The 26,956-nt window shown below is 60.7% G+C and overlaps 5 protein-coding genes across 22 annotated transcripts in view; 1 reads left to right on the forward strand and 4 right to left on the reverse strand.

Annotated features, from left to right (window-relative positions):
- The window catches only part of SLC6A9 (solute carrier family 6 member 9), a 32,334-nt gene extending 28,592 nt beyond the window's left edge, over window positions 1-3,742 (forward strand). For all 9 annotated transcript variants that reach the window (XM_072772536.1, XM_072772542.1, XM_072772539.1 and 6 more), the window contains 2 exons: window positions 2,170-2,340; window positions 2,444-3,742. In XM_072772536.1, coding sequence (XP_072628637.1) covers window positions 2,170-2,340; window positions 2,444-2,635 — 363 coding nt within the window. In that variant the 3' untranslated portion in view covers window positions 2,636-3,742. The remainder of the gene's footprint in view (window positions 1-2,169; window positions 2,341-2,443) is intronic.
- On the reverse strand, window positions 3,697-7,498 carry CCDC24 (coiled-coil domain containing 24). 4 transcript variants are annotated; one of them, XM_072772545.1, is made up of 9 exons: window positions 7,237-7,366; window positions 6,838-7,010; window positions 6,451-6,626; window positions 6,207-6,317; window positions 5,644-5,718; window positions 5,059-5,113; window positions 4,558-4,624; window positions 4,367-4,445; window positions 3,697-4,284 (listed from the first exon to the last, which is right to left on the reverse strand). In XM_072772545.1, the coding sequence occupies exons 2-9, from the start codon at window positions 6,961-6,963 to the stop codon at window positions 4,059-4,061; spliced, it is 915 nt and encodes a 304-aa protein (XP_072628646.1). In that variant the 5' UTR covers window positions 6,964-7,010; window positions 7,237-7,366; the 3' UTR covers window positions 3,697-4,058. The 4 variants fall into 4 exon arrangements, 3 of the variants coding, with proteins under 3 accessions (XP_072628646.1, XP_072628645.1, XP_072628647.1); XM_072772544.1 differs by having other exon boundaries at window positions 3,926-4,284; window positions 4,558-4,741; window positions 7,237-7,380; XR_012005582.1 differs by having other exon boundaries at window positions 4,227-4,284; window positions 4,558-4,741; window positions 5,644-5,770; window positions 7,237-7,498.
- Window positions 7,499-7,626: 128 nt separating this feature from the next.
- On the reverse strand, window positions 7,627-17,094 carry B4GALT2 (beta-1,4-galactosyltransferase 2). Of its 3 annotated transcripts, none has more exons than XM_072772548.1 (7): window positions 16,946-17,094; window positions 15,135-15,490; window positions 14,677-14,912; window positions 11,590-11,780; window positions 11,305-11,427; window positions 11,083-11,187; window positions 7,627-8,518 (listed from the first exon to the last, which is right to left on the reverse strand). In XM_072772548.1, the coding sequence occupies exons 2-7, from the start codon at window positions 15,436-15,438 to the stop codon at window positions 8,368-8,370; spliced, it is 1,110 nt and encodes a 369-aa protein (XP_072628649.1). In that variant the 5' UTR covers window positions 15,439-15,490; window positions 16,946-17,094; the 3' UTR covers window positions 7,627-8,367. The 3 variants fall into 3 exon arrangements, with proteins under 3 accessions (XP_072628649.1, XP_072628648.1, XP_072628650.1); XM_072772547.1 differs by lacking the exon at window positions 16,946-17,094 and adding an exon at window positions 16,505-16,652; XM_072772549.1 differs by lacking the exons at window positions 11,083-11,187; window positions 16,946-17,094 and adding an exon at window positions 16,505-16,657.
- Window positions 17,095-18,039: 945 nt separating this feature from the next.
- Window positions 18,040-21,407, reverse strand: ATP6V0B (ATPase H+ transporting V0 subunit b). 3 transcript variants are annotated; one of them, XM_072772572.1, is made up of 8 exons: window positions 21,329-21,407; window positions 20,409-20,457; window positions 20,095-20,178; window positions 19,911-19,988; window positions 19,635-19,704; window positions 19,457-19,508; window positions 19,054-19,244; window positions 18,040-18,353 (listed from the first exon to the last, which is right to left on the reverse strand). In XM_072772572.1, exons 3-8 carry the CDS (start codon window positions 20,151-20,153, stop codon window positions 18,327-18,329), a joined length of 477 nt encoding a protein of 158 aa, XP_072628673.1. In that variant the 5' UTR covers window positions 20,154-20,178; window positions 20,409-20,457; window positions 21,329-21,407; the 3' UTR covers window positions 18,040-18,326. The 3 variants fall into 3 exon arrangements, with proteins under 3 accessions (XP_072628673.1, XP_072628671.1, XP_072628672.1); XM_072772570.1 differs by lacking the exon at window positions 21,329-21,407 and adding an exon at window positions 21,149-21,328; XM_072772571.1 differs by lacking the exon at window positions 21,329-21,407 and adding an exon at window positions 20,580-20,656.
- Window positions 21,408-21,565: 158 nt separating this feature from the next.
- Window positions 21,566-26,631, reverse strand: DPH2 (diphthamide biosynthesis 2). 3 transcript variants are annotated; one of them, XM_072772552.1, is made up of 6 exons: window positions 26,281-26,631; window positions 25,960-26,072; window positions 25,475-25,698; window positions 24,601-25,278; window positions 24,343-24,519; window positions 21,566-22,002 (listed from the first exon to the last, which is right to left on the reverse strand). In XM_072772552.1, the coding sequence occupies exons 1-6, from the start codon at window positions 26,425-26,427 to the stop codon at window positions 21,818-21,820; spliced, it is 1,524 nt and encodes a 507-aa protein (XP_072628653.1). In that variant the 5' UTR covers window positions 26,428-26,631; the 3' UTR covers window positions 21,566-21,817. The 3 variants fall into 3 exon arrangements, with proteins under 3 accessions (XP_072628653.1, XP_072628654.1, XP_072628655.1); XM_072772553.1 differs by lacking the exon at window positions 21,566-22,002 and adding an exon at window positions 22,849-24,261 and having other exon boundaries at window positions 26,281-26,627; XM_072772554.1 differs by lacking the exons at window positions 21,566-22,002; window positions 24,601-25,278 and adding an exon at window positions 22,849-24,261 and having other exon boundaries at window positions 26,281-26,629.
- Between the last annotated feature and the right edge of the window lie 325 nt (window positions 26,632-26,956).

Consider the following 26,956-nt stretch of genomic DNA (forward strand, 5'->3'; position numbering starts at 1 on the left):
GTCAGCTCCGGGACGGAGGCAGTCTCCTAAGCCTTCCAGGCCCTGGAGTGGCCCGGCTTCCCCCAGGGAAGGCTCCCCGACAGGGAAGGCTCCCGCCCCACGACATTCAGCCCCCGGGAGCTCCCAGGGGGACCCCCCCAACCGCCCGGCACCAGGCGCTTTCTGCACGTGGCTCACGTATCAGCTCGCGTGATAGGACTCTCCACGGGGCGTCCTCACTCCCGCTTCACGGAGGAGGAGACGGGAGGTCACAGACCCAAGTTTCCGCGGCTCATAAATGACGGAGGCCCCGCTGGCGGCAAGGGGGTCCAGGGTGGAGCCTGCGTGCGGCCCGGGCTCCACCAGAAACGCCGCAGGAAGCAGGACTGGTCCGTGGACTAATCACCCGAGTTTGCTCCTCTGTGCTCAGGGCGGGAGCAGGGCCACAAAGCGTTCCACGGTGTAACGGAGGCTCCAGGGGAAGAGGAGAGGCCGGGCCGTCTGAGGGACAGAGGGGCCAGCCTAGTGGCAAGGGCAGCGTCCTGTCGTGTTCCCGTCACGCCCAGCTTCTCTGGGCCACACGAAGCTCAGCACCGGATTTCCATGTTGGCTCCTGTTTCGGGGGAGGCCCCCCCAGGGCTGAGGCGGCCACCACCTGGGCGGTGGGGTCTTCCCCGAGGCTGGCATAGACCCCAGCTCTGGCCACTGGCCCAGCTTTGAACAGGAGCAGCAGAAGCGTCGTGTAGGTGGAGGGAGGCCAGGCCAAGCCTGGGCCTCTGGGGGTGCGGCCAAGGCCCGGGGCCCTTCGGAGGGAGCTCACCCTCCAGAGCCCCAAACAGGCTGCCCCCCGGGTGGAGACCTGGGGTACCAGCCCAGGCAGAGCGGGAGGCAGGAATGAGGCAGGTACAGGGGGGCTCGCAGGGGCAGCTCGGCCTGGCTCCCGAGTCTCCGCGCGATGGAGGCTGCGTGGGCAGCGGCCTCTCCGTGCTCAGAGAGCCAGGCCAGAGTCTCCCGAAGCTCACGACTCCAGGCCCCGTGGCCCCGTGTTTCTGGAACGTTGTGTCTTTCTGGGGGGGCTTTACCTCTTTAGATTTCTGCAAAGCTCTTTTGGACAAACCATCTTTCTGTCTGCTGGAAAAAGGGATCTGTTTACGACTTGGTCAGCACCTAGTTCCACTCAGGAAAACTGTTTCACGTGCAGCGTGCCAGGAGGTGCCCCTAGTGCGTGTGGGTCTTGCCCTCCTGAATTTGGTCACGCAGGAGACGCAGCTGAGGGCTCAGGAGGTGGACACGGAGCCCTCCTGGGGAGCGGTGCATACGCCAGGCCCCTGGGTGGCCCGTGAGCTGCCGGCCCGTCTTTCTGCTTCCTGAGTTTGCTGCTGTCGCTGCGGCCCCAGGCTTCATTTCCCGTCCCACTCTTGTCTTTCCGAAACGGCTCCGGGTCCCCAGCCTCCCCTGTGGCTCCACAGCCAGACAGGTGGGGCCTTGCCCTCTCCTCTCCCGCATCGCTCCCACCTCTCTGCACAGGCCCGTTCACATCAGCCCATGAGACTGAGACCCTGCTGCAGTCCCAGGAGGTCCCGGCCTGTGGGCAATGTTTAGCGGGTAGAAAATGCCCTGGAGAGGCCTTTCGGGAAGAGGGATGAGAAATCTGGAGAGGCTTCTTGAAGGAGGTGGCATTTGCATAGGGTCTGACAGAGGAAAGTGTAGAGGGTTCTCCAGAATCGATGAAGGGGGAAGAGAATGCTGGGTGCAGACGCGACCACGCGACGTTGAGACCAGGGTAATGTGGCCAGAGGGCTAAGTGAGGTGCGGTGTGCGATGCTAACAGCCCTGAGGCCAGGGATTTGGCCTTACTTACTTCGGCCTTGGTCAGTGGGCAGGAGGGAGCCCTTGGGAGTCTTTGAGCAGGACCTACTGACCTCAGAGGTGACGTCAGTTGCTCCCGGGCTGGCTCAGGATTACAGCAAAGACAGACCTCCCTGCCCACCAGGCTCTGGACCCCTGGCTCCGTCTGTTCCTTCCACTCCCCAACCTTGACATTGCCCCGACCTGCCCACGATGCCGCCTTGTAGGCCGGGAGACTGGAGAGGAAGGGACGGGGTGCTGGGAGGAGGACAGGACCCGGGGAAGGGCGGCTGGGGTGGTCCTGGGCAGGCCTCAAGCACGCTCGTCCCCTGCCCCCTGCAGTTCATTCTTATCTTCACGGTGATCCAGTACCGGCCAATCACCTACAACCACTACCAGTACCCTGGCTGGGCCGTGGCCATCGGCTTCCTTATGGCTCTGTCGTCTGTCATTTGCATCCCTCTCTATGCCCTGTTCCAGCTCTGCCGCACAGATGGGGACACCCTCCTCCAGGTGAGGGGTGGGTGCACCCGGCGGGAGGGGGCGGGTGGATGGGGCTCCCCAGCTCCCTCCTGAAGCGCCCCCCCCCCCACCCCCATGTCTGCCTCTCCCACAGCGCTTGAAAAATGCCACAAAGCCAAGTAGAGACTGGGGCCCTGCCCTCCTGGAGCACCAGACTGGGCGCTATGCCCCCACCATACCGCCGTCTCCCGAAGATGGGCTTGAGGTCCAGCCGCTGCACCCGGACAAGGCCCAGCTCCCCATGGTGGGCAGCAACGGGAGCCGTCTGCAGGACTCCCGGATATGAGCACAGCTGGCCTGGGGAGTGCCCGCCCCGCCCGTGCTCCCACCACAGAGACTGGGGAGGCAGGCGACGGGTGTCGCCACCTGCCCCTGCCATGCCCTGGCCAGGGCGGCTGCTGTCCCCTTGGTCGCCACTGGTAGCGTGGTCATTTGTGCTCGTGTCCCCAGTGTTTACAGGTCCTTTGGATGCCAAGACGGCAGCTGGGGATGGGTGTGGGCCATGGGGGGGTGGCGGGGGGGGCGGGGGGCGCTCAAAGCACTTTGGAGGGTGGTCTCAGGCCAGGTCCCCAGAGATCTGCTGGGCTTTACATGGCCTCTGATGCCCCCACACTCTGCCCTGAGCTGAGGTTCTAGGTGGGCCCCTACCTGTCCCCCTCCTTGGGCCTCCACCTCCTGACCAGTGTTCCTGCCCTCAGAGCAGACCCCGGCCTCCACCCGGGCAGATTTGGGTCTTCCTATCTGGGGCCAGGGTGAGGGGCTGAGGGGGCTGTACAGTGTTACTTGTCAGGCCGCGCCGCCCAGCCCTGTTTGTCTATGTAATTATTTTTGTAAAAATCGTATTCTCTGTGATTGCCATTCCCATGCCCCCAGCCACGGGCCCCGTTTGTCTTCCAGGCCTGCCTGCACCTCACTCGGCTGCCCTGGGGTCTCTGCGCCTCATTCCAGCCCTGGCTGTCAGGCCCAGCCAGCAGAGGCCCACGACCCAGCAGCCTGCCCAAAGCACTAGTTTCTGGGGGGTAGGGGTGGGGTGCTCCTCAGCAGGAGGTTTGAGCCCAGAGCCCCGGGGAAGGGGACCTTACATGAAACCCCCTTGCCCTCCCTCCACCAGGCAAAAGGCCCAGGATTCCCAAACTGGGCTGCCCTTGTTCATGTGCCAAATGGCCCCAGCCCGCGTGCCCCATCCCCTCTCTGGAGCCGAGCTCATTCCCCCCAAGCCCTGCAGTGTCCGTTTGTCCGTCCTCTGTGCCCCTCTGTGCCGTGACAGCCCCGGAAGAGCCGCCTCTAATCCTCTGTAGCAATAACGGTGCACCACCCGCCCCTACCCATCCGTGTGCACCACTAGGATTTTAAAGTCCATAGATTTTAATGAAATTTCTATTCCTGTCTCTGAGCTGCTGCTGTGCTTTGTCTGAGTCCCCCAGGGGGACAAGAGTCGGGGCTGGGATGAGACCTCTGCCTGCCAGGCCTTTGTGGAGAGCCAGGAGAAGGAGGGCCAAAGGCTCTGATTGTCAGAACCGGGCACTAGGGACTTGACGAGGGGGGTGGGGGGCAAGGCCCAGACAGACGGACAGTGTCGGTGTCCTGGCAAGGGCTCATCTGAGACCAGATCTGAAGCAGGCTGGGCCATAGCGGCGGAGAGGCGGCAGCTGGCGTGAGGTCCAGCAGAAGCCGAAGCCTTCCTCGTGACCAGCCCCTCAGGTGGGGGCCTATGGTGCTGCGCTGGACACTGGAGCAGAAGATGGCTTTGTCCGCGGGCCGCACTGAAGCTGCCGTCCCCAGCGGCAGGCGGTGGCCAGGCCTCGGGGTTGGGGGTGGCGCCCCGGAGGAGGAGTGGGCCGGCAGCACTGGAGAGGCCCAGCCCGAGCTCCTGAAGCCCCATGGAGGCGAGGCACGGGCCCGAGACCCCAGCTGGAGGACCCCACGGGCTGCTGCCTGGACGGAAAGAGCAGCGGTGAGCCAGCAGCGGCCTGAGCCTCAGCCCACCCTGTCCAGCCAGCCAGGTGCTCTGGTTTACCTGCGGCTGGAGGAGGCGCAGGGGGGCCTCAGAGGTGCCTGCAGCTCCTGTTGCATGGCTGCCTTCTGTTCCTTTAGCTCTGCAGCAGAGAGGTATCTCTGAGACACAACTCGTAGCAGTTCCGGGGTGTGTACAAGTGTGGGGTGGACAGCAGGAGGCTGGGTGCTCTGGGGCCTACATGGGGTCCTCACCTGCCAGGGTGGGCTCTAGGGTTGCCTCAGAGGGCTGGGGTGCCCCTGTATACTCTTCCAGGCAGCGCTGCAGGGAGAGCTGGCTCAGTGCCCCAGCCTTGGACGCAGAGGCCAAGATCCCCATGGCAGGACCCCAAAACTGGTCCAGGCAGTCTCTGGGGGGAGCACCAGTCCCCCCGCCCCCCTGAAAAGCCCCGCTGGGTGAGGTGGTGGCTGGCTTGGACTCAGACTTAGGGCAGGTAAGGAGGCAAAGACAGGGCAAGTTCAGCAAATTAATCTAAAGTGCTGACCTTGGACTTAGGGGCTCACCAGAATATTCTGGATTCACACACACAATAGGGACCATGCACATGTGAGAAATGGCCTCAGGACTCACACACCTTTACATGCACATATGCACACAGACACACATGTATGTGGGCCTCACACACCAGTGAGAGGCAGCTGCGTCTACACTCAGCAGAAAGGCTCTGGGCAGGGCGGCCCACGGCTGCAGCTCACCTGCAGGATGGGGACCATCCTCTCCAAGGTGTGACACTCCTCCTCCAGGAGGATCCTGGGACACATGCGAGTGTGGCAGCCGGGACCAGCGCCACAGGACCCAGTCTCAGCTGAGCCTTCCACCCAACCCCACCCCCGCCGGGCCCTCCTGCCTCACCCACCCTGCTCTCGGCCCCAGCCTTCCACCCCCCACCAGCCTCTTCCAGGGCAGGATGTGTCCTCCCCGCACCTACTGCACAGCACCCACCATCCTCTCTTCTTACTGCAGGGGCCTCCTCTGGCCTCCCTCCTCCCCCACATCACAGCCCTTCCTCTGCTTGAAACCCTCCCACGGTGCCTCCCCTCAGGATAAAAATCCTCAGGCTGCTCCCCCCCCCCCCCCCCCCGCTTGACCACTTCCTGGCAGCAGCCACTGAGGCCCTGCAGCAACCTGCCCTTTCCACCTCTCAGCCTCCCCATCCTGGCCTCCCACCAGGTGTGTGGCCTCCTTCTCCTCTCCCCGAAGCTCAGTCTCAGTACTTCAAGACCTGCCCCAGCCCCATCCTCCCTGTGTCCACCCCCCACGTACGCTCAGGGGGGCCTCACCGCAGGTGTCCAGCAACCTGGTCGATGCTGGACACGTTCAGCTGGTCCTTGATGATGCTGAGGTCCCTCTGACCACTGCTGGCAGAGGAGGTCAACATCACTCTCCCCAGGTTGCCTCACCCCAGGCCTTCGGGACACAAATGCCACTCCTAGACAGTTCTGTGTCTTTTCTCGAAAAGGCAACATATAGAGCACAAAGGAGAGGAGTCCCAGAGCCTGGGTTTGCAAATGGGCTCCCTCACCCTTCAGTGTGTGTGACCTTGGGCAAGTCGGTTACCCCTTCTGAGTTTTAGTTTCCTCCTCAGTAAAAGGGTGCTGTCACTCCCTCAAAGGGTTGTGTGAGAACCAGAACTAAGTGGCTGCTGCCATTCACTTAGGAACACCCTCATTTGTCTCATTTGGTCCCCTGGGCTCTCTAGCCCAGCTCCTGTTGACCCCCACATGTGGTTGTGGGGGTTCCAGCTCCAGGCCAGGAACTTCTCCACAGAGCCAGGTGGAAGCCACCAGCTGGCTGGGCCCCTGCCAAGTAGGGAGAGATCCCTCCTTTCCTACCACCACTTCACCTGGGTTCACTCCTCATCTGGATTTTCTGTTCTGGCAAATCACACCTAGGCTCCTCCAAGGCAAAGCGCAGGACCCTGGGGCTGTACTGGACCCAAGCCTGGGTCTGGTCCCTGCAGAAGGTTCACAGGAAAGTCAGGGGCTCCTTCCTGGGGACCACCGAAGGCAATCCTGGCCCCTTTTCAGGTGCAGGGCAAGCCCCCTTAGCCGTGCTCCGGGGCCTCGCCCTAGGTCCGAGGTTCCCACCTGCCCTCGCGGATGGCCTTCTGGCGGAGACTCAGGAGCAGCTGCCTCAGCTCCTGGCGCACGAGGTCTCTTAGGAGGGGCGGCGGTGCCAGAAGCGAGGAGGGCTCAGAGGTGGGGCGGGAGCCCGAGGCTCGGGAGGCTCGAGCCTCCCGGAGCAGGGCCTGTAGCGTCACCACCTGCAAGGAGAGCTGGCACACCTTGCGACGAGGGAGAGCAGTGACGGGAGTGGAGGGGGCTGGGGACCTCATGAGGGCAGAGCGCAGTCTAGAGGGCTGGTCGGCCGGACCTCGGGAGTTCTCGGGCAGGACGGGGGGCCCGAGGGGAGGTGGGGAAATCACCCGAGTCTTGGGACAGGCCTGGAGTGTGGCCCCTCCGCCCACGCCCCACCTCTGCCCGCAGCTCCAGGCTCAGGTCCACCGTCGTCTCCCCCAGAAGCCTCTTCACTTCGGGCCGCTCCGGGAGCGGAACGTGCTCCTCCACCAGCTCCCACAGCGACGGGGAGTCCCGGAGCATGGCCCGCCCGCGCCGCCGCCCCCCGGCGAGCGGCCCCAGGCTCGCACCTGCGGGACAGCAGGGGCCCCGCAGCGTTACCGGGAGAGGGCGGGTGGCCGGGGCTGGCCCCGCCCCTCCCCTCCCGGGCCCCGCCCCTCCCGGGCCCCGCCCCCCTTCCCGGCCCCCAGGGCCGCGCCCCTCCCCGGCCCCCAAGGCCCCGCCCCCGCCCCGTCGCGCTCCCCGGCGTCTCCCAAGTCCCCCAGCTCCGCCGCCAGTCTCGGCGACTGGAATCACCGGGCCCGGAGCCGCCTGTCTCTGGCGCTGTCCCTGCTGCCCCGCTTCGGCCGACTCTCGCGGGCCCCGCCTCCTCCGCGCGGCCGTCACCAGGGAAACCGCGCCGCTCCGGGCCCCGCCCTCCGGGTGGGCGTGGCCAGCCAGCGGGGGCGTGGCCAGCCAGCGGGGGCGGGGCCTGCGGGGAGCTTCGCCGCCCGGCGCTCCCGGCTCCTCTCCCGGCAGCTTCGGGGCGGGTGGGAAGAACCGAGAAGCCGGGGCCCACCGGGGGGACTGCTCGCTGCCTCTCCGGGCCCGGCCCGCCCGACGGCCTAGGCCAGTGGCCCTCCGGCCGCACACGCGGGGTCTGGGACCCGGGACCCAGCTTCCCCAGCGCCAAGCAGACAAAGGGGCTGCTCCATTCACGTTTTTTACTAAAGCACCCACACAAGTTTCTGTGCAATGTACAAACACCGAGCCGGCCCTGGGGCTGCTGCCTTCTCTCTGAGATAGGGAGGCGGGGACCAGACTGACGGATCCAGGCCCCCTCCCCCGCCCCCCATGCAAAGCCCAGCCCCAAGATCCCAGGCAGCGACACAGCACCCCCTCTGGTCCCCTCCTGGGGCTTCTCCTCAGCAGGGGGCGCACCAGAGTTTGCCCCTACAATGTTGAATGAAAAAGGTTTCCCCTCCCCTGGGAGCGCGGGGGATCCCCAGGTCTGAGAATTCCCCCTGGAAGCCACACTGCCCCCTAGTTGTACCTCCTACTCTTCCAGGCCCTAGGGGACTCGAGGGGGGAGAAACTGAGGCACAGAGAGGTGGAGTGACCTAGCCCGGGCCACTCGGTGAGGCAGTGCAGGGGCTGGGCCGACCCTGACAGTGATGGAGGGCTGGGCTGGGCAGGGAGGGACAGGACGAAGAGTTGACCCCAGAGAGGGCCACACTGGAGGGGCTCGCCCAGGTTGGAAGTCCCCCAAAGTAGGTTCTGAAACTTCCAGGTGCAGCTGGAGGGGCCTGTGGAAGACCCTCCGAAAGCAGAGCCCACAGTCTGAGTCCTGGGGGATCCTCCACAGAGTAGCCGCCAGCCAGGCTATATAGTATATAGGTCAGTCCTCTGGCAGACAATCCTTGGCACTGGGAGCCTTTACCCATTAGCTCAGCCCCGAGGGGGCCATGACGGGGGCCGCCCAATGTCCACTGTGATATTGGTGAAGAGTGGTTGCCGAGACACCTCCAAGACCTGGTACCGCACTGACCCGATGCCATCCCGCTTCATGGTCAGCTTCGTGTTTTGGATCTTGGTAAACCTAGATAGGATGGAAGTGGGTCCAGATCAGGGCTACCCAATAAACCCAGTATGGGGTCTCTGGGGGTAAGGCTCAAGCCACCCTGGCTTCTTCCAGGGATGACTCAGTTCTCCTCACCAAACCCTCTGCCCGTCACCTGCTTGGAGCCCTTTTGCTCTGGCATCTGCCTTTAAAACAGAGATCTTCTCCCCTCGAGTCCAGAATTGGACACCCTCACAAATCTCTCTCTGATCTCAGGCTCTTCTCAGCCTTAGACCCAGACACGGGCATCCCATAGGCACCTCAAAGGCAACTTGTCCTGCGTCGGGTCATCATCTGTGCTCCCCAAGCCCCTCTTCTCTCTTGGCTATCTCCTCCGTCCCTCACCACTTACTTACTGAGCAGTCCCCCCAGTGCCAGGCTCTGCTCATAAGTACTAGGGACACAGTCAGGGACAGGGCACTAAGTCCTTCCTTTCATGGCAAGTCTGTTCCACCAGGGAGACAGGCAACTGACAAGGGACGCATCAGAGTGCTAAGGGAGACAGGGGAGGGAGACGGAGACGGCTGCCTTGGAAGGGGTGAGCCTGTGACACCAAGCTGACAGCAGGGGGGAGAGCATTCCAAGCAGAGGTCAGCACACGCTGACCCTAACCTGGAAATGAGAAGTTGCACAGCCAGTGGTTAGAGCTTCATGGGCCAAGGGCTTAAGAACAGCTTGGAGGCTAGAGCATGTCGGGGTGGGGCTCTGTAAGTCAGAGGATGCAGGTTTTTTATTCGAGGAGTGAGAAGACAGGGATTTTTTGCCCAGTGGGAGGCCGGCGGGGACGGCCAGAGGACACCAGCCACAGGAGGACAAGGACGAGAGGAAAACAGGAAAACTAGTGAGAGGCCACTGCAGCAGTCCCGACAGGATGACAGAGGCTGTACTAGGGCAGAGGTGGTGAAGGGAAAAGCAGATGGGCTCAGATCTGTTTTGGGAGTGGCACTGACACCACCTGCTGGTGGTATAGACATGTAGGGTCAAAGAAGAATCCAGGAGAACTAGATTTGGGGCAAAGGCGCCTAGGTGGACGGAACCAGCGCCCAGAGAGTTCTTCAAGCTAGAAATGCTTTGCCGTCTGGCCACTTCCTCACCCAAGGCAGACATCACTAACTCATGATGACACCTCGGCATGTGCTTCTAGAGCTCCACTCCCACCCTCATCCCAAGTGTTCTGATCCTCCCAGTCCTTCTGAGCTCGGCTCAGATCCCCCCCCCCAGCCATCTCAACACTGAGCACGCTCCCTCAGACGCCCTCCAGCCCCTCTTCTCCCTGCCCTGCTTGCCTCGGTTTCTATCTGAACTGCTTTTTCATCAGCTCCCTGGATGCCCAGGGCTTCGTGCTCCTGCCAAATGCCGGCCCTCCGCTGCTGCTGCAGCCTACCTCCCCACCCTTACACACTGTTCCATCCGGGGACACGGCAGCCTCACACCCAGCACACCCCAGGGCCCCCAATTCCATCAAGCCTGGTCAGCTTCCTTCCAGGCCCACCAGCCCTTCACCTTTTTCGCACTCACAGGGTGGTCCTTTCAAACCCAAATCTGATCCTGCTCCTTCCCTGCTCAAAGTCCTTCCACGACTCCCCGGTGCCCTGGGCACAAAAGTAAAACTCCCAACCTGGGGTTTGACACCCCAAACAGCCAGCACTGACCCCTCTATGGTCACTCCCAGCCTTCAGTGACTGTAAAACAGAGTTTCAGACTCTCAGCGTATATATCATGCAAGTTCACATTCCAGACTCCTGCAAATACTATGCCTTTTCTCCAAACTGGCCTCCTCCACTAGCCTGGTGAATACAGCACTGTGCCCCCGGCCGGTGGGTGACAAATACTTGTCCAATGGATCATCTTCCAAAGTCTAGTTTACCATCACCTCCTCCAGGAGGGCCTCCCACCATCACTCCCTCTTCTGCAAGGACAGCACCTTGCCCTGATCACCTTGTGCTACAACTGCCTGTATCCCTCCCTGGAGTGAACCTCACCGTGTGATGTCCGGCAGGGACTGGCTCCAGGCTCCCCCCACCTCCCACCTAGGTTAGAGCAGTGCCAGGAAGCCCTGGTCTACACTGCACATGCCCCAGGTGCTTCTCCCAGCCAGCACCGGACACCAAATGTTGCTACACCCCCAGGGACAGAGCGGCCTACTCTGGTCTCAGAGGGCTCAGCACTGTCTTTCGGCGCCTGGCCCCATGCCACTCAAGGCCACCTCTGTTGGGTCCCCAGGCCCTGGAGCTGTGCCCAGTGCCTGCTAGCTCTTGTCCTATCTGCTCTGGCACGAGGGAGGTCTGTGAGGACACCGACGGGAATGTCATCAACTTGTGATGATTTGAACCCTGCCGTTACATTGTTGTCACCTCTAGGAATGAGGCCAGGGATGACAGAAGTCTGGAGTGAGACTGAGCTAGGGGCTGGGGAACAGGGAGCAGGGGCGTGGGGGCCATCTCTAGGAGTCAAGGGTCAAGGGCCTTGGGATCACATCTGGGGATCAGTGGCACTGGGGAGTCACTTCTAAGGAGCAAGGGAATAGGGGCGCTTGGGGTCACCTCTGCGGGTTGGGCTCGTTATGCTTGTCCCGGTCGTGCTTGATCATGCGGTAGCGGCCTATGCGGATGTCTGGGCGCGAGATCTTCATCCCAGTCAGGGAGATCCTGGGGATGGGGACAGATGGGCTGGAGCAGGCACCAGGAAGGGCAAGGAGCCTCGCCCAGTCTGTGCTGCACCTTCTGCACCCGGTCGACTCCCTGCCCCACCCCACCCCTACTCACCGGTTGAAGATGTCGTCATCCTCGCCACCCCAGCCCCAGTACTCGTTGGGGAAGCCGTTGATTCTCAGAAACTGGGCTTTACTCAGGCCTGACACGCCTCCAAAGTAGCCAGCATAGGGCAGCCTGTGGCAGGGGAGGGCAGGTGTCAGTGAGGGGCCTGAGAGGACTCCAGAGGGAAGGCCAGAGATGGGTGGGTGTGGGGGAGAGTGTGCTACAGGGGCCAGCGGCAAGGGGGCGCTGGGTACGGCGGGGGAGTCTGGATCCAGCTGAGAAGGGAGCCCTCACCGGAAACCAAACTTGTCCATGGCAATGGCAAAGTGGCGGGGCTGGTCACCACAGCGGTACAGGTTGCGGTCATCCATGGGGACCAGGTCCACGTCACTGAAGATGAAGCAGTCGTAGGTGGCATCCTCCTTCAGCGCCTCTAGGAAGCCTACGTTGAGCAGCTTGGCCCGGTTGAAGGTGTCCTCACCGTGCTGGGGTCGGTGCAGGGGACAGGTCAGCTCTGGGCCTGTGACTGGCAGGCACCTGCCACTTTAGCACTGTCCAGAGTGGTCCCCAAGGGCCTGCCACTTCCCTGCCTCCCCCACCCCACTCTGAGTGGCTCCCCTAAGTCCCGCCTACTAAGGCCTTCCATGGCTTGGCTCCAGTCTCCTCTCGCGCCATCGCCCTCAGACTCCAGGGCCCAGCTGCGCTATGTTCCTCAGCTGCTCTGGAACATGTCAGGCTCCTTCCTGCCGTGAGGCCCTGGTGTTAGCTCTGGAATGCTCTCCTCTGATTTGATCATCAAGCTTATGTCTGGACAGGCATCCTTGACCTCCCTGCCTCTGGGTCATCATTCACTCTGTCCTGTGAGCTTCACTTATGCCAGAGTCCGGTTAAGCTGGGACTCAGAGTGCTCCTGTCGCTCATTTTTTCACCCCTTCTTTCCAGCGTGCCTTGCAGCCGTGTCCCTTGTGCCAGGAAGAGCAGCCCTGAGACACTGTATCCCCGCTGGGCACTCACAAAATGAGATGAACGATGCACACCCCAATGCCCAGTGTCCAAGATCAAGAACCATGGGGATGAGCCACCAAGCCTCATCCACCCAGCCCTCTGGCTCATCTGGACCCACATCCAACTCCCTGGGCAGCCTCTGAGACTGGGACAGGATGGGGACAGGAACAGGACAGGATCTGGCTAGATTGACTTGTCTCCCCAGGTGTACAGGCAGTCGCAGGCCAGTGAGCCTGAGGTCCCCTTAGAAAAGGGGCTGCAGGGCCGGGCCTCCTTGAGGCTGGGTTCCTGGCCACGCATGCCCAAGCTCCAAATTCTAGCCAGGGCAAGGAGGATCTCATGGAAAGAGCTGGGCCCTCTGTCCCAACCCACCATCTCCAGGCTAGAGCTGGCCAGGCCCCTGAAGGGGTCTTGAGGCATGCCCCTCCTACCCACCAGGCAGCCTGAGCCCGAGCGAATGGGAGCTGCTCCCCTAAACTGCCCAGCCCTACTTGCTCTCTCCCCTCCCTGCCCTGTACCTTCTCTCCCACCAGCCCTTGCAGCAGTTGTGTACTTTCTCCTGCCTCATCGGCTCTCCTTTCTGACCTTTCTCCCCAGCCAGGAGCCCCGAGTTTCTCCCACACGGCTCATGAACATGCCCAATTTTACTCCATCTGAAAAATAAACCTCTCTAGCCACCGCCCTACCTTTGCCTCCCCTTCTCGGCAGAGATTTTTCTTTTTTTTTTTAAGAGTTGCCTCCAATTGGCTATTTCCATTTTGTCAAATCTGATTCCTTCTTCAACCCACTGCAATCTGCTTCCGCCCCCACCATGCCCCTGAAATGGTTCTCGCTGGGCCCACCTTGTTACTAAATCCACTGGACGCTTCTTGGTCCATATCCCTACTCCCCCGGCAGTGCTCACGTAGCTGCCGTGCTTCCTTCTGGACACTTTTTCCTGGGCTTCTGGACACCACCTTCTCCCGGGATTCCTCGAGCCTTTCTGGCCAACCTGCGCAGTGTGTGCTGCTGTCCCTCTCTCCACCTGTCCCTTACGCGCTGGCTTTCTCCTCTCAGGTCCTGTGCTCCCGGGGCAGCCTGGACACTGTCGGGCTTAGGGTTCACCTGCATGCCGGTGGCTCCCAGATGCCTCTCCGCACCTCAGACCTCGTTGCTCGCTGGACTCATTGGTCCAACTGCCGGCTGAACACTCCTCTCATACTTCACCCGGACATTCAAACTCATCACATGCAAAAAAGAATTCCGAGTCACGCTCTCCCCCAGCCCTGGCCCGGCTCCTGTGTTCCCATCTCACTCACAGGCACAGCCAACCACACGGCAGATGGCCAAGGAGAAACCCTCGAGGTGTCCCCGTGTCTCCCTCTCCCTACTCCCTACTGTGTCACATCTCCCTTCATGGCCACAACTGCTACTGACTCACATGCAGGTTCACTCTTTTCCTGAACGTTGTAGCCTCTTCCCAACTGGTCACCCCCACAAGTCTCCCCCTCCAGCTCCTCCCCCACATGCAACCAGAGCCATCTTCCCAATAAGCAAACGTATATGCTACTCCTCACTTAGAACCTTCCAGTGGTGCCCCACCACCTCCAGGCTGGAATTCAACTGCCTGACATGCCTCCAGAGACCCTTCTGGATTTGGGCTCTGCCAGCAGCTCCAGATTCATCTTTGCCACCCACCCTGCATGCTGGATCCCACACCTTGGCCACCAGTTCCCGAATACACGAGATGGTTCTCTCGACCCCTGGGGCCTCCAGCCAGTCAGCCGGCTGATGCCTGTTCACCCCTCAAGACCCATCTCTACTGTCACTTCTCAACTCCCGGGCTGGCAAGGCCCTCTGTGCCCTCCTAGTCCCCAGCCCCAAGTCAGCCTGCACCATCAGCCCGGAAGGGGGATCCAGGTCCCATACTTAGAGGAGGCCCAAGTCCCACAGCAGATCCTCCCCGGGGCCCAACAGCCGGGCCTCGCCAGGCTCATGGCAAGGCTTAGACACGGAGCTCAGTTCCCGGGCCTCTGCGGTGGCTGTGGCCCTCAAGCAAGCTTCATCCCTCTCTCAGGCTCTACCTCTCTCTCCTCACCCAGGTCTCCACCTCCATGGGGAGGGGTCTCTGGGGAGCAACAATGGGGCCCATCCCGAGGCCATGCACACACCCATCAGTGCGGCCAACATCCGCGTGCACATACTCCCCTATATGGGCATGCAAGCCCTCCTGGGTGCGCATGGACATCACGCAGGCCCGCCTGGGGCTGTGTATCCACACAACCGGCGGCAGACAAGATCCTGCGAATGTTCCCAACCCCACGTGGGTGCTCGTACCCACAGGTGCTCAGGGGTCCCCCGGCAGCTAGAGCCAGCCCGGGGCCACCGGCAGCGCACCTGGTTGATGACGTAGACGCCGTAGCGCAGCCTCTGTCGCCGCAGAATGGGGTGCAGATAGTGGAGCCAATAGCGGAGGTGGTGCTCCCGGTGTCGAAAGGGGATGATGACCGCCACCGTCTGGGCGGGCGTGCAGTCGGGGGGTGCATAGCGGCCGCCCAGGAGCACGCCCGGGTTCTCCCTTTGCACCCGCTCCAGTGGCATGGGCGTGGTGAACTCGATCAGCAGCCGGCCCACTGCAGGCAGGGCGGTAGCAGGCATCAGGCCCTCGCCACCATCCAGGGGCACCAGCCCTCTCCCTCAGCCCCGGACGGGCCCGGGGTGGGCCGACAGAGCCCCAGGAGCCGCCCTCTCGCAACAGGCCCGGACCCCTGCACCCCCAGGGCTCCTTCCCCAAGTCAAAACAGCGGTGGGGTCTTCTGCTCACCCCTAGGGGCAGGCCCTCCCCCCAGGCTCACCAAGACCAGGCGGCGAGTCGGGACAGGGAGGCAGGACGGGAGCCGTGGGGCCAGGACGGGCGCTGGGAGCCTCGGGGAGCCCCGAGCTGGGGGCCGTGGCGTTGGGCCGGGAGAAGTTGGTGCTGCTGCTGGCAGCTGGGTGGAGGGCGCGGGCAGGGCCACGGGCGCTGAAGCGGCTGAAGAAGGCCAGGTGCTGGGCGTAGACGTCAAAGTAGAGGATGACGGCCACGAGAAAGTGCAGCAGGCAGAGAAGGAGCACGGCCTTGCACACGCGCTCCAGCGTCCCCCCCAGCAGTCTGCTCATCCCGCAGGCGGCCGCTGGCCCGCCCAACGGGCCCGGGCATCCGGCTGCCGGCCTGGGCAGGGGAAGAGAGAGAAAGACCCAGCAGGTCAGGGCTGGCAGGGTGAGGCTACCCGCCCACCCCTCTCCTGCCACTGCTCACACTTATTATCTGCTCATCCCCTGTGATGCTCGCAGACTCCCAATCTACCTGCTAATAGACACGCAGACACAGTCCTTGGCCATTCACTACTCACACATCTTCACGCACCCGAGGACTAACCACGTATGCAGACATTCCTCCTCCTTGCTCACACACACACACAAGTGCAACCTCATGCACCCGCACTCAAGGTGCACGCCTGTGTGTTCTCAGAAACACCAACACAGACCTCTGATCACAGTGGTTCATAACTCCAAATGGAAGCACGTTTACCTGCAGACCCACACGTGTACCTGTGCCCCAGAGAACAGACACCCCGCAGGGCAGCATCCTCAACCCAGGGCTGGGGAGGGGAGACCACTGACTGAGCACCTACCATGCAGGAGCGCTTGGTACTCATGACTTCAGTTAGTCCTGCCAGGAGCATGGTGGGCACTGGTTTGGTTGGACAGGTAGGTACCAGGGACAAGTAGGCCAGGCCAACTAGGACCAGGCTGGGAAGTGGCCCTCAGCACCCAGGAGGCCCAAATACGATCAAGATGTTTATGGCTGGAACAAGAGGTCAAAATATAGGGTGGGGCATAGGATGCCCCTCCTCTAAGACCTCAAGGATTGGCATGAACTTTCTGGAGCCTGCCCAGCACTCCTGGTTCTGGTTCCCGGGAAGAAGGAAGGTCCGGGCCCTGGACACTGCTCCCACATCGGCAAGGCAGGCGCGGGTCCTCCCTGGGCCACGGCTCCAGCTGCGGTTCCAGCAGCGCTCCAGGGAGCAGGCTGGGTCTCACTCAGATACAGGGCACCGCACGGCCACCACAGACACCCCGGGTCCCAGCTGAAGTCACCTGCACTCAGACACCCCAGGAACTACGTACAGAGTCGCAGACACGCCCCAGTGACAGTAACAGTAGCGCAGAGTCACACACTCACAAACAAAGCGGCGGCTCCTCGAGGTGCACAGCCATGCATGCAGGCTCCCGGGCGGGCGCGCAGACGCCGGGCCCCACGTGCAAGCATCCCTCCCGCCGCCCTCCCAGCCGGGCTTCTGGGTCAGGCCGAGGTGCGTTAGGGCGGGGCCGACACGCAGGCCGGCCGGGGCACGTGGCTCCCGGGACCGGGGCGGCCCGAGGACCCGGTGGGTGTGGAGCCGGGGAGCGTCCGTGGGCCGGGGGCGGGGGGCGGGGGCCGGGCCGCGGGGAGCGTGAGTGGGGCGCCGGCCGCGCGCGAGGACAATAAGGGCGGCCGGCGGGGGGGCGCGGGCGGGGGGGGGCAGCCCCGGGCCGGGGTCCGGCCGCCCGCGCCTCTCGCCGGCTCCGGGGCGGGGATCGCGGGCCCGGTCTGGAATGTCGGGGCGCTGGGCGGGGGGCTCACCCGGCGCTCGGGGCTCAGCAGGGGGCGCCGCTCCGGCTCGGGCTGCGTTCCCGGCTCCCGTGGCTGCGGCCGGCTCCGTCCCCCATGGCCCGGCCCCGCCGCCTCCCGCCGCCCGGTCAGCGGCCCCCGCGGCCCCCGGGCCGCCTCCCGCCGCCGCCGCGGGCCATGGAGCCGAGCCGCCCCGGGGGGCAGGGCGGGGCCGGGCGGCCGGCAGACCCACGGACCGCGGACCGACGGACCACAGCGCCGCCTCCCTCCCGCGCTACGGCGCCTCGGAGGGGCAGGCCTGGCCGGCGCGCCCGCGCCCGCGCGCGCGCCCCCGCGGCCCCCGCCTCCAGCGCGCCCGCGCCCGCCGCGCGCCTCCGCCGCCCGCCCCTGCCGGCGGCCCAGCGCGGCGCACGGGGGCCGGGGCCGGCGGGGGGAGGCGCACCCGGGGGCTGGCCTCGGGGTGCGGACTGGGGAGGGCGCGGGTGGGGGCTGGGGCGCCAACTCTGCCAAAGAAGGGCGCCTGGAAGTTAGGCGACTCCAGCAGGGAGGTTAGGGATCTGTGAGCTCGTTGATGGGCACGGGATTGTCTGCCCGCGGCCGCGGAGGGGGCCGCCAGCTTAAAGACATAAAGAGGGATGTGGCCGGGGCTTCTAGGGTAATAGGAGGTTGGCAAGAGATGGCACGGAAGGGGGAGGAGCTGGACGGGGCCCTGGGAACAAGCGCTCAGGTTAGGTACTGGCAGGGCAAGTGATGGGCTCCAAGCCCCACAGCGCTGGAGGGTGATGGATGCCCAGTAGTAGAGCCAGAGCCAGATAGGAGATGTGGCCCTTCCGGGCTTAGCAGACAGAACCTTGAAGAAGCCAGGGGAGGAGGACAGCCCCCTCCCCTGCACAAACACCTGGGTCCGTATCCCCAGACTCTCTTGTTCCCTCCAGGAAAGATGTTCAGCATCCTTCTCTCCAGCCCAGGAACCAGCTCTGTCCAGAGCAGAGACAATGTGTATGAGACAGAAACGTGCCAAGAGGGTGGCATAAGGTTGAGGCCTACAGGCCCGTTTACTCTCCCTCCATGAAAGAAAGTAGCAAAGAAGGGCAACAGAAGCAGCATTGACCCAGACGAAAACCACGTTTATTTCACAAACACTGGGAAGATGGGTTGGGGGCAGAGTTGGGACACCAGTACACAGGTGCACGCAGCCATCAGTGAGTGGCCCACTCCCCACACTGAGGGTCCAGCCAGGCAGTGCCTCCAAGTTGACAGGCAGCACGTGCAGCAAGTGCAGGGGGGCCCCTGAACACCAAGCCCCCTGAAAGGCCAAGGATGACAGCTCCAGCTGTCCCGGGAAAACCACAAATAAATAAGAGTGGGACACGGCCCCACCCAAACAGATCATCTAGTCACCCATCTTCACTCTGGAGGTCTGCAAAAGAAGAACAGGAGAAATCAGGCAGAGACAGAGGAACAGATTAAGACAGTGACAAATGACAGATCAGCTCTAGCAAACCCATGGTGGGATGGGCAGACCACAACAGATGGATGACTGGACCAAGATGGACATGGTGTGACAAACACAGGAACAGGGACAGTCAGACAACTGCAGAGTCAGGCTGTGGGACACAGAGACGGAGAAGTGGCAATATGGACAGGACCAGTTGCCAAATGTCAACCCCACTTAGCACACAATCACGTTCAGACCGTCAGGCTGATCCTCAGCCTCCCTTACACACTGTTGGACAAAACACACACAATACAGACATGCTGTCCTACTGACAGCACACATGCACACAGACCCTGAGATACACAATCACACCGAGACAAACTGACACACAGACAAGATCCCAACCTCGTCTAGACTACAAACAGAAACAAAAACTAATGGAACAAAAAGCTTCAACAGAAGACCTATAGGCACAAAACAACAGGAAAATACACATTACTCTTGTCAACAATACCAGATTGGAAAGCTTCAAAAGGAAAAAACAAAAAAATGGGAATGAAGTGGTGAGAGCTGTTCAGGGATTCTCTGGTTATAGATGGAGAAGGGAACACAGTGGCTCCTCTGGAAGGAGGGTGAGGCTGGGATAGGGACAAGGACAGAGGCTCCCCAGGGGATTCATCACCTGAAGGATTGCAACAATGACCCCAAAGAGGCCAATGGCACTGCCAAAGATCTCCACGATAAGAATCTTTACAAAGAGGCTTGGGTTCTGTGCATCAGCCAGGGCGGCTCCACTGCCCACGATGCCCACGCAGACTCCACAGAAGAGGTTAGACAGGCCTACTGTGAGGCCAGCTCCGAACATGGAGTAGCCTGAGAGGATAAAGAGTATTGAGGCCAAGCCAGGCACAGGGGGAGAGGAGGACAAGGGCCCAACATGGACTAATGGGGATAGTCAGCACTCCAACTAGGCCAAGCAGGCCAAACAAAGGGAGTGAATGTTGAAATAATGAGTCTGAGCTGAGGCATGCAAGTGGGGAAGCAGATGTGAAGCCCCAGCCTTTTTCCTTCACACATCTACCTACCTGCGTGGTAGTTTCGATGTCCAATGGCCTGGGGGTCAGTAGCACTGAAAGGCTGCAGGAGGCAGAGAAATACTCAGAATCTCCCCTCCCCCTTATGCCACTCCCTCTCCTCCAGCCTCACTAAGCACTGAATAGAACACATTGGAAGAGATGCCCACACCACCCTGGTTCTCCGTACCTCAGCCATGTTGCTAATCACAATAGCCATGATGATGCCATAGATGGCCACAGCCTCACAGAAGATGATGCTGGTAGTGGTAGTGGTGGGCATGAGGGGTGGAGAGGAGAAAAAAATGAGAAAGAAATCAACCTTCCTCCCCAGAGTCCTCAGTCACCATTTCCCCCACTGACATCTCACCCCACCAGGAGGCTGGTCAGCAGCAGCATTATCAGTTCAAATAGGCAGCTCCCAATGCAGCTGGTTCTGACAACCCTCTGAAGGCCCTACATTTACCTGACCAGGTTCTTGGTCTTGATTCTGGGGGCCTTCACTCCTCCCCCAATGATAGAAGAGCCAGTAATATAGATGCCCCTGGTGGAAAGATAAGAAACGGATGAGCAGAGCCTGTCACTGCCCCCAGGATGACTAAGGACCCAGTGACACCTGCTATGACTCACGCCCCCCCCCCAACACTCACCATGCTGCCCCAACCACAGACAGGGAGATAGCCAGACCAATGCCCAAGTTTGACCACATGAAGGGGGAAGTCTCAGTCAGGAACCTGGTGTGGAAATAGGGAAGAAAGCAATTTCAGCTTTGGTGGAGAAGGGAGCACAAAATCCGTCCTCCGGCCCTCCAAGCCCATGCCAGTCCTGGATGCTGAGATAAAACACATCACATCTCCCAAAAGTCTACACTGCAGACAGCTGAGGATGAGGCGGAGTAGGGGCTTAGATCAGTGAAGAGGAACTGCAAAGTTCTTAGGGGAATCCTCTCCCCGCCCTCCCTTACCAGGCCACATCAAAGCGGAACCCCAAGTCAAAAATGGTGTAGCAGATTCCTGCAGCGGTGAGGCAAAAAAAAAAAAAAAAAAAAGAGTTAGAGGCGGCTCTCTACTAAGAAACTTCACAACTTCGTGGAGAAACTGCTGCTCGGCTGACATGCCGGTCCCCAAAGGCCCACCTCGCTAAGTCAAGGGAGACTCCTCGCCCGGCCTCCGTGCTTCAGGCTCCTCTGCTCAGACCTCCATTTTCCGCCACTGCCTCAGTAACCACCCCCCCGCGCCCCCCCCCCCCGGCCCGGGTCACCACCTCCCAGCCCGAGGCCCCCCCCCGGCCCCCGCGGCCAGGCTCGTGGGCCTGAATCCCCTGGAGCCCGGGAGGGTGCACCGGACCCCACCAGCCCAGGCTGAGCTGCTGTTTACCCAACAAGCTGAGGGGGGGGGAAGGGCAAAAGGACCCGGCAAAGAGGAACCGGAACAGCCGGCTCGTGACCCAAGCGGGCCCCTCTGGAAGGAGCGACGGACCGCGGCAGTGAGACGGGGGAGGGGCTGCTCTCGGCCCCCTCCCCGCCATCCGCGCCCCGCGTCATGGGGCCAGAGACCCGGGTCTCCCCCGGCAGGGTCACAAGCGCCGCCAGGCCGGAGGCCACGTCCCGAAGCCCCGGGCACAGGACCCGCGCTGGGGCCCAGCACTCCTGGGACCCCGCTGCTCCCGCGGCGTTGCAGCCCCCCTGCCAGGGCCCGGCCTCACCCACGACGACCATGCAAGCCCAGAAGGCCACGAAGACCCCGGAATAGAGCAGCGCTAGCCCCGTCATGGCGGCGACGACGGCGGGGCTCGGGTCCGTGGGGCCACAGCTAAACCCGCGTCCCTGCGTCCACCGTCCGCCCCGCAGTCTGTCCGCCCGCCCCGCAGCGTCACCTGACTCACCCACGTGACGCGCCGGCACCACGTGACCCCACGCCGGGCCTGGCGTCGCGCGGCTGCCGCCCGGCCAGAACTCGGCGACGCCGGAACCGGAGCCCGGAGGATTGTGGTTGTTGTAGTCTCGCGCTTCCCGACAGGCTCCGGCGTCCTTCGGCCGCCGACCTCTGGCTGGTCACCCGCCCCCCTCCTCCGCCCCGCAGCCAGCCCCCCTTGGGCCCACCAGCCCTGCTTCACACAGAGCCCGCCCGCCGGCCTCCCTAGCTTAGCCTCCAGCCCCGTGCTATTCCGTGGGCTTCCTCCGTTGCCGTCCTTCCCAGTCCAGCCAGGGGACTCTCCCTCACTTTGCTCGTGCTGTTTCCTCTCCCTGAAGCATCTTCTTCGTGCTCACCCCGTTGCCCAGCTAACGCCCATTGGTCCCCAGAAAGCAGAGGCAGATGATGGGCCTGCTCTGGGCTAACCCTGCTGCCCTGGTGATTCTTATGAAACTTAAGATCATGTCACTGGTTTAAAATGCCATTTCGGGCAGCCCCGGTGGTGCAGTGGTTTGGCGCCGCCGGCAGCCTGGGGTGTCATCCTGGAGACCCCGGATAGAGTCCCACGTCGGGCTCCCTGCAAGGAGCCTGCTTCTCCCTCTGCCTGTGTCTCTGCCTCGGTCTCTCTGAATAAACAAACAAAATCTTAAAAAAAAAAAAAAAAGGCCATTTCATTCAGAATAAAAGATAAAGTTCTACTAATGGCCTACGAGGCCTCTTCCGATGTGGCTTCCCATGCCCCTGACCTGACTTCATCTAATACACCCCTACCAACTGCACTGGCCTCCTTGCTATTCCTTGAACACACCAGCCATACTCCCATTATGTCACCCTTGCACTCGTTCCCTCTGCATCTACTCATCCATGTGGCTCACTCCATCACTTCCTTTCAGTCTTTGCTCACCCTCTTCACAAGGCCGTCCCTAGCCGACTTGTTCAATATGGCAATCCACTCTCCTCCCTTACACTCCTTCCCAGCGTTATAGCTCTCCGTAGTACTTGCTTATCACCATTGGGCATACTAATTGTTTTACTTTGTCCATCTCTTCCCCCACCCCCCAAGGGAATGTAAGCACTACGAAACGATTTCTGTTGAGGTTACTATTTTATGTTCAGTGACTGGCACACAGTGGCTGCTCCATACCTATTTGTAAAATAGACGATTGGTGTCCACTTTGCTGCCAGAGTTAGTTTACAGATCTGCCTCTACCAATAGACTGGGCACTCCCTGAAAGCCCGGACCTCATAGCTCCCTGTGCACCTGCTTCTTCAACTCCTTGGACAGGGCGAGTATGCCAAGATTCTCTGCAAACGTGGAGATGTACCCCCAGGGGGCTTCCCTCCTCACGGAAAGTACCATTTCACTGTGTGGTAATTGCTTATATAATTGCCTCTCTTCCGAACTACACTGTGAGGATGGGAATACAATTAAATACAATTCAGATCTCCACTCAGGACCTGTAGTGTTTGATGAATAAAAAGAAACAGAAGGAAAAAAAGTATCTAGTTTATTCAAGTTTCCATACTCTCCCTGAGAAACAAAGTTACAGTCCGTGTAGACCAGCACTGTTCAATACAACTTTGTGCAATAATGGAAATGTCCTATAGATACACTGTCCTCTCATGTGGCCAAACAAGCACTGAAATGTGAATAGTGTGACTGAGAAACTGAGTTTTTATTTTTAACGGTTTGTGTTGTTTTTTGTCGTCTTTTTTTGTTTGTTTGTTTGTTTTGTTTTTTTTTTAGTAATCTCTATACCCATCATGGGGCTTGAACTCATGAATCAGATCAAGAATTGCATGAGCTGGCGAGGCACCCTGAGAAACTGAGTTTTTCAAATTGAATTTAAATTAAAAAAATGTAAATGAACAAACAAAAACAAATTGAATTTGGGACACCTGGGTGGCTCAGCGGTTGAACATCTGCCTTTGGCTCAGGGTGTGATCCTGGAGACCAGGGATTGAGTCCCACATCAGGCTTCCTGCATGGAGCCTGCTTCTCTCTTTGCCTGTGTCTCTGCCTCTCTCTCTGTGTGTCTCCCATGAATAAATAAAAAACCTTAAAAAAAAACAAACAAAACAAATTGAAATTAAAATAATAAAAAGAAACAGTTTTTAATTCTAACTAATTTAAATTCATGCTTAAATAGCTGTATGTTCAAGTGGTTACTTTTTGGAGAACACAAGTCTAGACTAGTGGTTCTCAACTAGGGGCAGTTTTGCCCCCATTGGAGACATTTGTCAATGTCTGGAGGCATTTTTGGTTATCACAATTGGGAAGGGGTATGTTGGGGGCATCTAGTGGGCAGAAACCACAGACGATGCTAAACATACTACAGTGCACAAGACAACCCCTCACAGCAAAGAATTCCGTGGCCCAAAATGTCAATAGAACCAAAGTTGAGAAACCCTGGTCTAGACCACCTAGAACCTTTGACAAGGGCAAACTGTCAATTGCACATCAGAAACTGGGACTGGCCAGAGTCAGTCAGCCTCCTGGGCTGTTCCCAGGAGGACAGATGGGCCAATAAACCTTCAGGAAAGCCTCAAATCACTCCCATCAGTCCAAAAGGCATTTATTAAGCCACTATATGCTAAGCCCTGTGCCGGTGCCAGGACAGGACAGAGCTGGATTCTCTTCCTCAGTGAGGGGCTATCTGCCCTTCCCTGCAGCCAGGCTCTTTCAAGGTTCCTGGCAAGGAGTGAGGTTGATGCAGGGAACATTAAAGGTCTTTGCATCAATTCTTAAGTCCATCTGTGTCTCTGGCCTCACATGGTATCAGCTGTTTCCCTCATCCTCATAGGCGATGGCAATCCCTCGTCTTCCGCTCACAGCTCCTGTCACCGTTGTCTGACCCAGGCGGGGCTCCAGGCCTCGCCAGCTCCGGGAACTAAGGAACAAGGCTGCAGAGAGAGGGGACTGAGGCCAAGTGGGCCAAATCTGGGGAAAGAGTTCAGCTGGGAACAGAGACTTGGCACACTTACCTGCAGGGCTGCTCTCAGCCAGCTCTAGCTGGGGCCGCAAGTTCAGGTCTAAACATCCAGGATCATTTGATGGCTTCCATGCAGGTGGGGGTCGGAGTTCCCCAGTAATGAGTGACACATCTGGGGTGTCCCACAGTTCTGAGTCAGGTGGTGGGAGAGGCACATGGAAGGGAGAGCCTAGGAGGGAGAAAGAGGATCCATACTGGCCCAATTCCATGCCCCAAGTGTTTCTACCTCAGCCAGTACCCCAGTACTCACCAGGCAATAAATCTGCATAATGTGTGAGGTAGGGAGCCAGGCCTGAAGGTGGCCAGGCGGGGTTGCAGGCAGCTTCTAGCTCACACGGTGCCAAGATAGGCCGGAAGAAGCCACCAGGAGGCTGTGGAGCTAAAGCACCAAGAGGGCAGGCCAATAGCACAAAGACATCCACCTCAGGGAAGTTGGCGAGCTTGGGAGGTGTGGGTCGCCCCAGGGCCAACACATAGCTACGCTTGCCTGCAGCCCGAGTCAGGTTCCGCAAGTGTGTCAGCGCCTCACGGTGTCGGGCCACACCCAACGTGCCTGCCAAGAGCCCCACCACACGGGCATCTCTGGCCCTCTCTACCAGATAGTGTCTACGTGCCCTGAGCCGCCCAGCTCGGACACCTTCATCTTGAGTCTGCCCTGTATCTGGGCAGCAGGTGAAGAAAGGCTGCCCTGGTGCCCAGCCCAAAAGCAGCCGACTCAGGTCCGGGTCTAGGTCAGCACTGGCTTCAGAGCCCCCCACGTAGAAGGCACCATATTCTTCCAGACACCTCCCTGGAGCAAGGGGGAAGCGGCGGCCAAAACGCTCTAGGGGCTCAGGCTCTGGACTACAGGAGCCCGCTGGCAAGGGAAGAGCTGGGCTGGAGACAAGCAGGTCCAGGTACCGTGGGCGCAGGAGAGTGGCCAAAGCCTCTGGAAGGAGGAGGTGGTGTCAGAGTTGGGGTCTGCCTAAACAGGAACCCCTTCATCCCCAAGAGACTGAATGTGACCCAAAAGACTGGGATCAAGCCCATATCCTGAGATTTCTCTGGGAGTGTACTGAAGCGGGACTATCGAGGAACAAAGTAGTTGGCCTACCCTTCCTGCATGCACAGGCAAAAACCCTCACCCAAAGCGTGGGCACAGGCAGGCTCACTTAGCAGCACCACCGGAGCTTTGGGGTCTGGGTTCTCGGCCTCAAAGGCTTTGGCGCAGAGCTCCAAGTGCACAGGACGCTGACCGAGGACAAAAGCCACAGGCAGTGGGCGGGCTGGAGGGCTTAAGCAGGCAGGGCCAAAGTGTACAAGGGCCTGAGCTCCAGCTTGCTCGGCGCCCAGCACATCCACACAGCAGCTGCAGGGAAGATACCATTAGTGAGAAGAGTTCGCCGTCCTTCATGGAAGTGTGAAATGTCGTCAGTGGGGAAAACGACGTTAGAAAAAGAAGACACTGTCATCCGGCGGAGCAAGTATCAGAAGAGGAGGGGGGCATTATCAAGGTAAAACACAGCCACTGGGGGCACACAAGGTCATAGAAGGGAAACACCCAGAGCCTTGGGTCACTAGACCTACACCTCCCGCCCCCGGCCCCCAGTCCTCAAGCTCAAATCCACACCTGCCGTAGGCCGTGTCGCCCAGAATGAACATCTTCGACCCCGTGGTCCCCTCCAGTCGTGCAGCCACCGCCCCAGCATCTCCCAGTAGCTGGTCAGGGAACTGCAAGGCCACCTGTAGGCACAAGCCACGGAGTCAGGAATAGCCTCTCCTCTACTGAGCGCCTCTTCAAGGAAACCTTCCCCGAGTCCCTACCTAGCCTTCAAAGCCCCTCCTCTCAGAGGAACAACGCCCCCGCCCCCCGCCCCATAAAGTTACCCCAAGATCCGGCTTCCGGGCTGCCCATCCCGAGGGGAGCCACCCTTTCCTGCCCTGCCCTCACCTGCTGACACCCCAGGTCGCGGACAAATCCAGCGACTCGCTCCAGCTCGTACACGCGGTCCAGGTCCTCGGGGGGCGTGAGCAGCCCCGGGGCGCCCGCCTCCCGCTGCAGCGCAGCCTCAGCGGGGCTGCTGAACGTAGACTCCATGAGGCACAGCCGGGGTGGCGGGAAGCAGCGGGGACGTCCCTCGGTCAGCTTCAGGCCCCGCGTCCTCGAAAGCAGCCCTCGCTGAGTCACAGTCACCCAGTGAGGGCAGCCCTCGGACCTCGCCTGCACGGGTCCAAGCTCACATTTCTCCGCTACGCAGGTACCCACGTGCCCCGGGATCACTTCCGGGTTCTTGAGGCGGGGTCGGCGCAGCCTCGCCAATCGTAAGCCAGCACTGCTCCCGCCCTCCAATCCCCGCCCGGCCTTCCACAGAGAACCAATGACGTGCCTCGGAGCCCGAGTCCTTCCCGCAGAGGAAGGCGCGGAGCCTTGTGGGTGTTGTAGTTCCCCGGGCCTTCTCCAGCCTCTCGTGTCCCGGGTCAACCCCACCCCCCCTTCCAAGCGACTCTCCGGGCGCCTGGCTGGCTCCGTCAGAAGAGCATGACTCTTGACTGCAGGGTTGTGAGTTGGAGCCCCACGTTGGGGGTTGAGATTAAGTTAATAAACTTAAAAAAAAAAAAAAAAGCAG

The sequence above is a fragment of the Canis lupus genome, chromosome 13 (genome assembly GCF_048164855.1).
Source record: "Canis lupus baileyi chromosome 13, mCanLup2.hap1, whole genome shotgun sequence".
In the NCBI taxonomy this organism is placed as follows: domain Eukaryota; kingdom Metazoa; phylum Chordata; class Mammalia; order Carnivora; family Canidae; genus Canis; species Canis lupus.